Source organism: Notothenia rossii, assembly GCF_949606895.1.
Source record: "Notothenia rossii genome assembly, chromosome: 3".
Taxonomy (NCBI): domain Eukaryota; kingdom Metazoa; phylum Chordata; class Actinopteri; order Perciformes; family Nototheniidae; genus Notothenia; species Notothenia rossii.
The window spans coordinates 8,356,288-8,364,792 of NC_136901.1; the positions used below are offsets into that span (position 1 = coordinate 8,356,288).

The 8,505-nt window shown below is 40.2% G+C and overlaps 1 protein-coding gene across 2 annotated transcripts; it reads right to left on the bottom strand.

Annotated features, from left to right (window-relative positions):
- Positions 1 to 279: 279 nt before the first annotated feature.
- Positions 280 to 6,137, bottom strand: kynu (kynureninase). 2 transcript variants are annotated; one of them, XM_079671891.1, is made up of 16 exons: positions 6,103 to 6,137; positions 5,532 to 5,643; positions 4,483 to 4,675; positions 3,855 to 3,975; positions 3,689 to 3,771; positions 3,278 to 3,339; positions 3,055 to 3,126; positions 2,737 to 2,811; positions 2,478 to 2,624; positions 2,128 to 2,226; positions 1,974 to 2,047; positions 1,772 to 1,824; positions 1,465 to 1,550; positions 1,045 to 1,275; positions 804 to 931; positions 280 to 495 (listed from the first exon to the last, which is right to left on the bottom strand). In XM_079671891.1, exons 1-15 carry the CDS (start codon positions 6,120 to 6,122, stop codon positions 812 to 814), a joined length of 1,548 nt encoding a protein of 515 aa, XP_079528017.1. In that variant the 5' UTR covers positions 6,123 to 6,137; the 3' UTR covers positions 280 to 495; positions 804 to 811. The 2 variants fall into 2 exon arrangements, with proteins under 2 accessions (XP_079528017.1, XP_079528018.1); XM_079671892.1 differs by lacking the exon at positions 6,103 to 6,137 and having other exon boundaries at positions 4,483 to 4,659; positions 5,532 to 5,660.
- Between the last annotated feature and the right edge of the window lie 2,368 nt (positions 6,138 to 8,505).

The following is an 8,505-nucleotide window of genomic DNA, read 5'->3' on the forward strand; positions in this document are numbered from 1 at the left end:
TTACTTGAGTAACACATCTGAGTACTTCTTCCACCACTGAACAAAAGCGACCTAAAAGTTACTACTGACAACAACAAGCTTTAGTTATGACGCCAGTGTATAGTGTATCACTCTGAGCTAAGTAGTGACACTAGCAAGTTCCTGTCATAAGGGGGAAAATGTTTTATATAAGTGGAGACCCTTGTCTAAAAAGTGAGTTCTGGCCATAATGACCCTTATCTAAAAAAAAAACACCATATTATTTTAACCATGTTAAAAGAAAAGACACCTGATCGCAGCTGACTGAAAGGACTTGCTTTATTGTGAATCTGTAATGCACCTGTGTGAAACTCCTTAGCACAACTCTTCGATCAATCCTTATCCATCCCTAAATGATGAAACCTCTGTTGTCTGTATTTCATGTCCACTGATACACAAAAGTACATGTGAGAAAAAGTCCTCAGTTGACGTGAAGTCTAGGAAGCTCCGCTCTTGGGTTGGAATCTCTGCACTCACCTTAGGAAGCAAAGAGAAGAAGGATGACGTAAGTATAAGACATAAAGTCATAGTTATAATATAGTATGTGGAAAATATGAGAAAAAAACTGCTGAGACACAGATGAACTGAATATTTTGAAATCAAACTGTATTAACAGCCCCTTCAAATCAAAAAGGCCTCACGACACCCAGGTTGGAAACAAGTGGCTTAAACCATCCAGACATATATCTTAAAACATTTATTAAGATCCTAAACCTAGGGAAATATATTTTTAAGATCATAGGCTTGAGTGGTGAGTATGTGTGTGGTCAGAGTAAAACACACACCTCTGTGTTTAGGTGCTGCTGGGAGTGAGAGCGTCTCGCAGAGTTTCTATGAAGCGATGGACGTCGGTGAAGGAGTTGTAGAGCGGCACCGGAGCGATCCGCAGCACGCTGGGCTCCCTCATGTCACACTGAACAAAGACAAACATCAGAAACTCTTGATGCAGATTATTCCCAGATTCAAACTGATGTTGTGGATTTTCCCAGTACAAAAACACTCCTCTAAAATCGTGTCTGTACTCACGGCGACTCCCCTCTTCTCCATCTCCTGGAAGACGGTCCTGATGGGGACGGAGAAGCATAGCGACAGCTGGCAGCCCCTCTGCTGCGGGTCGGAGGGCGTGATGATGCGCACGTGAGCTTTGTGCGGCTGGGAGGCGTCCTCACGGAAATAATGCAGGATCAGGAACTCCAGGTACCCCGTCAGAAGGAGGGACTTCCTGCGCAGCTCCTGCATGCTCGTCTTGTTGAACACCTGGAGAAAAGGGGGAATTATGACCAGGCTAATCACTCCTCAAGGAGACTATTATATCAGCTGATGTTCCTTCTGTTGACATGCAGAAAAATAGTTACGTTTTGGTGCTTTTTTACAGGACAATGACAACGTAACGTCAACAATGAAGAAAAAAAAAATGGAGAGCATATTTTTGTTAAGTTATAGTACCTCCAGGCTGGCCTGCAGGGGGCACACCAGCAGGATGGGCTGGTTGGAGAGTCTGAAGCCGCTCACACCGGGCTGCAGGTCCAACACTGAGGACACAAACAGTCACAGTGCAGATACAGTGGTTTGAGACGATTAAGAAAAACAAAAATGTGTCTTTTTTTACATTAATAGTTATTATGAATAGAGAGCCAAAAGGGTATTGTAGATGTAACACCCAAAGGGATCACAAGATGGCAGCATAAAACCATTTTAAAATCACCTCCCTGACATGAAAGGTTGATTGGAAGTTTGTATGTATTTTATTTACCGTTATTCATCCGGAAGCGAGTTTTCAGGTCATGTCCCCACCAGCCCACCAGCCTGCAGGACACGGGACAGAAGAAGAAAAGGAAGTTAAAAGGACATTTGTAGTATTTTTTATAATGTTATGTTTCTCCTTGAAGTTGCTTGATATGCAATTCAACAAAGAATAATTTAAAAATCCCAGCGTCGGAGGTGTCAGGACTCACGCAGGCTTGACAGTGTCGTTGTGTTTCTCGTGGATAAACGCCCCGGCTATCCCGCCAGCACCTGAGTTTATATACTGTGAGCAGACAGTCATTACTTTAGTATCCTCATGTATCTGTGCTCTCGTTTAAATCAGTGGACACCCAGTCAGCTGACCTTGTAGGAGCACCAGCAGGCGAAGTCGACCCCCCAGTCGTGGAGCTTCAGCTCGACGTTTCCGGCAGCGTGAGCGCAGTCAAAACCTACAAAACAGCCCTGAAACACAGAGAACATTTTAACTATTTTATCATGCAGTGTTTTCTTTTCTATATATAATCTAACTTTGCAAAGGAACTAGTCACTAAATGCAGGACTAAATATTTGTTTTAATAAATCCAGAACTGTAGTGAAGCATATGTAGAAAAAGAAGCATTCAATGGAAATACTTAGGCACAAGTCCCTGAAAAATAATACTTGAGTATGTATTCCACAACTGATGAACATATAAGTTCAGTACAGATTCCTACCTTCCTGTGTCCGGCCTCAGTGATGGCGGCCATGTTGAACAGCTGTCCGGTGTAATACTGGACTCCGCTGAACATCACCACGGCGATGGAGTCTCCCTCCTCCTCGATCCGCCGCACGATGTCCTCCGTCCTCAGGGTCTCCTCTCCCTGTAGAGCAGCACCACAACCAGGAAGTAGATTTGAGTTTGTGTGCAGGCAAATGACGGGATGAATAAAGTCTGTAAATAATAATAATGTGTGAAGTTTGATGCTCAAGTACCGGCCTGGGTGAAATCAGCAGCATGCTCTTCTGAGGGTCGAACCCTCGCAGTCTGACCTGAGACTCCACTGCGTACTGAGGAAAGGGGGGGGGGAGTTATTATGCATAAAAACATGGTTTGGGTGACAATCATTAATTAAATGTAAATGGACTTCAAAGGCTAAAGTTCCCTACAGAGGGCCCCTTTAAAGCTTTTTAAACACAGTCAGCTTTATCCTTTACTCTGGATTTAAAGTGCAGCAGCAGAGGAAGTCTTTTATAGAAAAGTGGAGTTTTAGGGTCACACTGTGGGACTTTGACCTCTGCAGGTTTACTCACGTGGTCTGAAGGAAAGGCTTTGTCCTCCAGGAGGATTTTATGCCGAGTCGCCGTGGGTTTGTAGAAAGAAAGCTGCAGAATAATGACAGTATTGGTGTTGAAGTGGATGAAACAGACTCAACTGGTTGACCTGCCTTCATTTAAACAACTTCTGACAATCTTTGGACAGGTGATTATGCATATGTAATGCAAAAAGATCTTATGGAGAATGAGTGTATGTTACCAGTAGAAGATGTAGATTAACTGTCAGGCCGTTCATCAGAGCCACCTCCTCCGTTTTAGCTCCTGAAGAAACACGGAAGGGACTGTATTTGTTATTTGTTTGCTAAGATATGTATGATAAGTTCGCATAAAGAAATGATACTAATCTGGAAATCCTATGTGAGCCCACGATTTCATAAAAATCAATTGAGGGTACACTCTAGCGACAGGTGAAAGACCTTTCAATATGAACTCGTAGCAACATACAGAGAATGTTCCCTCACTGTTTTGAAGACATGTGAACTTTGCACTCTGTACACAGTGCAGTGACCTGAAGCTGTTATTCAAAACCAATAAGTATCTCATGTAATATAGTAACAGTGCTGCACAATGGCCAGGCTTCAATTTGCAACAATTACAGTTATGTTCTCACCAACAACATTAGCCATGAGTTCCTCTATGGTGTTTTCAGCCCAGGCCCAGGGGCGGGGGCCTAAAACGTGGCCGTGGACCCCCCTATTAAAAGAGATGTTTGAATGCAATTTCACATCAAAATATATCTTATTGAAATTATTTTTGATAAATGAGAGTTGACTCACAATTTGGCCCAGTTCTCCATTTCCTCTTCCAGATACTTCCTGGCCTTTTTGGGCTGAAGACCCAACGAGTTTCCCACCATGTAGATACACTCCTGACTGCCATTTACCTTAGAGAGGTCAGCTGAGATAACATATAGAAAACAGGAAGTCTTACAAATTATTCTTTAAAAACTGTACAACTCTTCTGCTTTTCATTTCTGAAATACAATAAATATTAAATTAATTTGAAAAATAAGTCTTAGTCAATATTCTTATATATATTTTACTTTTTTTAGTTCGCATTTTTACTTTTACTTACTTACATGTATTGAATACTAAAATGGAACAACTGTCAACCTGTTTCCTCCAGGATAATGTAAGTATTTCTGATCCAATGTTGAATCAAATATGTATACAAACACAAGAAGTATATGTACACATGACCAAATATGTTTATCTGTTCATTTTCATTAATTTCTTATTTTATAGTTATTTATCATTTTTTATTTGTATCTGATCCTTAATTGTATTAATCTGTGTTGTCCTGTTTTTCAATCTTACCCTGTTGCTGTTAAATTAAAAATAAAAGTGAAATAAAAAAAAAAAAATGTAAATATACCAGCACTTTAATGCATAACTGTTTACTCACAGGGGGGCAGGTCAGCCACGGAGGGCAGCAGGAACTCCCCCCTCAGGGCTCTCAGAGGGTCCTGTTTGTCCAGGTGAGCAGCTACCTCTGCAGAGGTGGGGCTGCAGCCCAGAGAGGAGGACACTTTCTCCACAGTTTCCCTCGGAGTTAAACCCACAAACTGGTCCATTACCGCGCCTGCAGACACGGAACTCTTTAAAGTGAAGCATGGGGCAAAGGGAAGCTCTGTTGGTGGTGATTGGATCGCTTTAATGAGTATAATCTGCAGAATGAAGGAGGTAAATAACTTTCTCCTGCCGCTCCTACAGTTCAGAAACACCACACTTCCGGTTTCCTGTCTAACATGTGACTGAAGTAGCCAATCAGAAGCTAGGAGGACTTGCACTGAGGGAAACTACAGAGGAAGACTCAGCACTGATTCAAGAGCTGCTGAAAGTATTTTACTAATAGTCTATAGAGGTGTTAATTACAACAACCTGTACATATATATATATATATATATATATATATATATATTAGAAAAGGAACTAAAGTATTTGCATACAAAATGAAAACTATCTTCTCATATATTTTATTTCACTCATTCTCTGTACTGTACAGTATGGTATATCCAACAGTGTACAATAATACTGTCATGCTGTTAATTAAAACCTCACATTAAATGCCATTAAAAAGTAAATATTGAATATTAAACCAGCCATCAAACAACCTGAGTTGAAATGTGTCACTTAAATCCACAGTGCCCTCTGTAATAAACCCCCCCCACACATTATCCCATTAATAAACACTGCTTTATAAAGAAATCTACTTTTTACCCCAGTTTCAGTGATTTTCTTTGACTTTTAGAGATATTTTGTTGTACAATCTTCACGTTTTCAATCTTTTTTAATGAATTGGCTCATGTGTCCTCTTTTAAACTGTTTAAATTCCACTGAAATGATACATTCATACAATAAAATCATGTAAAACGCGTTTAGATTTACATTGCAAATGACTCTTCTTTAGTTCTCTGTGAAGAGGAACGTGTGATATATGAAGCAGAAACTCACGGTTTGCAGGAGGAGGAGAGCGTCCTCTCCACACACAGATCCGCTCAGAGTGCCCTCTGCTGTGGGAATGCTCTTTGACCTCTCAGTTATCAGCATCAGGTTAATCATTGTTCTAATGAGGTAACAACTCAGATTATTAACAGTTATTGTCTAAAAGCTCCTGTTCTGTATCTCTGGATCAGTCTAATTCCTGGTTTCAAAAGTGCAACAGACAGGCAAAGAGACGGTTCCCCTTTTTTCATGCTTTCACTTCCAGGTGTGAAAATCCAAACACACCGTGTGAATACGCTGCACATATTACGTGTGCTATACATTTCTTGTATGGGTGTGTTAGATTCATTTTTTCTAATCCTTTGCCAATCACCGTTTTTATGTGTAAACCAACTTTGTAATAAACCTGATTCAGTAAATGTTTTTTTGTTTTTTTAAACTAAATCAAAAAACATGTGCTAAGGCTTTTCTATATTTGGGCTTTACGAGGCTTTAACCCTCCACATGCACCATTAATGTAATCATATGTATTTGTATTACCACATGTGGAATTTAGAATTGAAAGTGAAATAAACATTACCCTTTATCTTGGCATACCATTTCAAAGGATATGTATGGATTTGTGTTTGCAATGGATAGCCCAACATTGGTATGCTCAGTGCCCTCTGTGCCTTACAGTAACGATGCACTAGATGGCAGCAAAGTGTTTTTGATCTGAGAGAAGAACAAAACAAGATGTCTCAATAAAGTATACTTTGAAATCATAAACATTGGGAACATAAATATAATATATCAAGTCAAATGTGAAATACTTAATGAAAAAATTCCAATATAGGTATGAATTGATGTTGAGTGGAGTGATATTGTTTGTTGCTGTTTGTTATTTCCCACTAACTGTGTCCATATGTGCTCCTAAAAGTAAATGTTTCTCATAAATTGACTCTTTAAGCCTCTCTTGTTGTTGACCTCAGACATGACCTTCAGATAATCTGAAGATGAGACCTTCTGGGTGAAGCTGTTTGACCTTTGACCCCACTCACTCGCCCTCTGAGTTTACAGATGCTGCAGGAGTGTTTCTCCCAAAAACAAATGTGAAGCGCTTTATGAAATGTCCACAAAGCTGGAAACCATAATTGAGCCTTCTCTGACATTTTCTTTTTTAAGTGACAATTTGAATTCTGTTTTTTTTTTCTTTTAAAGGAGTATTTTAGGACGATATTATTTGCACTTAAACTAGGATCGGAGTACTTCTTCCACCTCTGGTTAAAACACATCATGTTTTTGAGTGTTAAGAAACTGACTATGCAGTCGTGTGAAAAGTGACTCATGGAGTTTTTCAGGAATATGGCTGCAAGATGTTTGACGTGCAAGTTCTCGCTTGTTGTTCTCACAGGGAAGAAAGACGTGTGACATCTGGAAGCTCTCAAGAGGCCGGACTGAAACTCTCCCCTCGACGTTTCTCAGGACACGGACATCAAAGCAGGCGGCAGATAATGATTTCACACACACACACACACACACACACACACACACACACACACACACACACACACACACACACACACACACACACACACACACACACACTAACCAGGGGGCTCTGCAGGAGGTTGTGTTAAGAGGGTAACAAATGACAGGATGAATGAAGGTTTTACTGCAGGATGAGAGGGAGGGATAAACAAGGAGTTTCCCTTTAAGTCTACGGTGCATTCGGTGAGGTTTTTTCTAGTCACATTTGTGTTCTTATATCTGCATTGCTTATGAAACTGCAGCACATTTGCACCTGTCGCCTTTAAGGTATTTAAAACACTGAATAAGTCCACTCTAACTGAATGTATTGAAAGGAAATGTAATATTATTCCTAAGAGAAAGCTGACATATATGTGAGGGAATGGTGCATTTAGTATCGAGCATGTATTGAGAACTTCTTCATAATAACTGAGTGGTGAGTGGTGGCATCAATGGCTTTCTGCAGGGGGAAGTTGTTGGTTTGAACGCAAAAAAAAAAAAAATCAGGTTGAATCATTTTAACCCTGACTGATGCACGGGCTGAATATCAAGCTTTACCTTCTCAAGTGCACGTCTGAAAGCTGCAGGCCTGAGACTTTCTCACTTCACTGGAGAGGAGTCTGAATGAGAAGGCGACGCAGAACACCTGCTGCTGCTCTCCACTCTTTATTTAGTGGAAAGGTATTTCTCTTTAGTCTGTGCAGCCTGCAGCACCTGATATTTACTGCCACCTCCTCTCCCCCCTGCAGTCACATGGAGAGAGGATGAGCTTTCAGCAGTTAATATTTAGGGGGTTTTCCTAAGCTTTAGAAAAACAAAATGCATCATTTGCTGTTCAAGTATATCGATTTTCTGCATAATGTATTACAATTTGAGAAGGAAAATTAAGTAGAAACTCCTATATTGATTTTTGTGTTGTGTTATTAAGGAAGCATAATGTTTTTTTTTTGTCATTTTTATGCGATACAATGTGTGTATTCTTTGCTATATGCATTTCTCTGTAAATAATGAGCATTATATGCAATTAAAAAAAGAAAAGCATTCAATTGTGAAGATATGAGTCAAAACAGCTTTAAAATTAAACCCATGATTAATAACAATGCATCATTTGTTCCTCAATTTTCTTATAAAGTCACCCATGGTAATAATTAATATCATGTGCATCCTTTTTTTCCTCATGTTCCTCTAAATTACAGCCTGGCTCAGGCTTGCTCTTACTTCCACAGATGCTGACACGCTGTATAGTATACACACAGTTACACTAGGGTGACCAGACGTCCCCGGTTGAAACTGTCCCCGGAAATGTCCCCGTTTTTTAATATACATTAAAAAACACATAGCAAGGTGAAAAAAAACGTTTCATGTCAGGAAACACTGGGTAAACATACTGTGGTCAAGCCAGCCCCCACTTCGGAAAACACAGTCAAGCCAGCCCGCACGTTGTATTGCGGTGCGCGAATATCCTATGCATTAC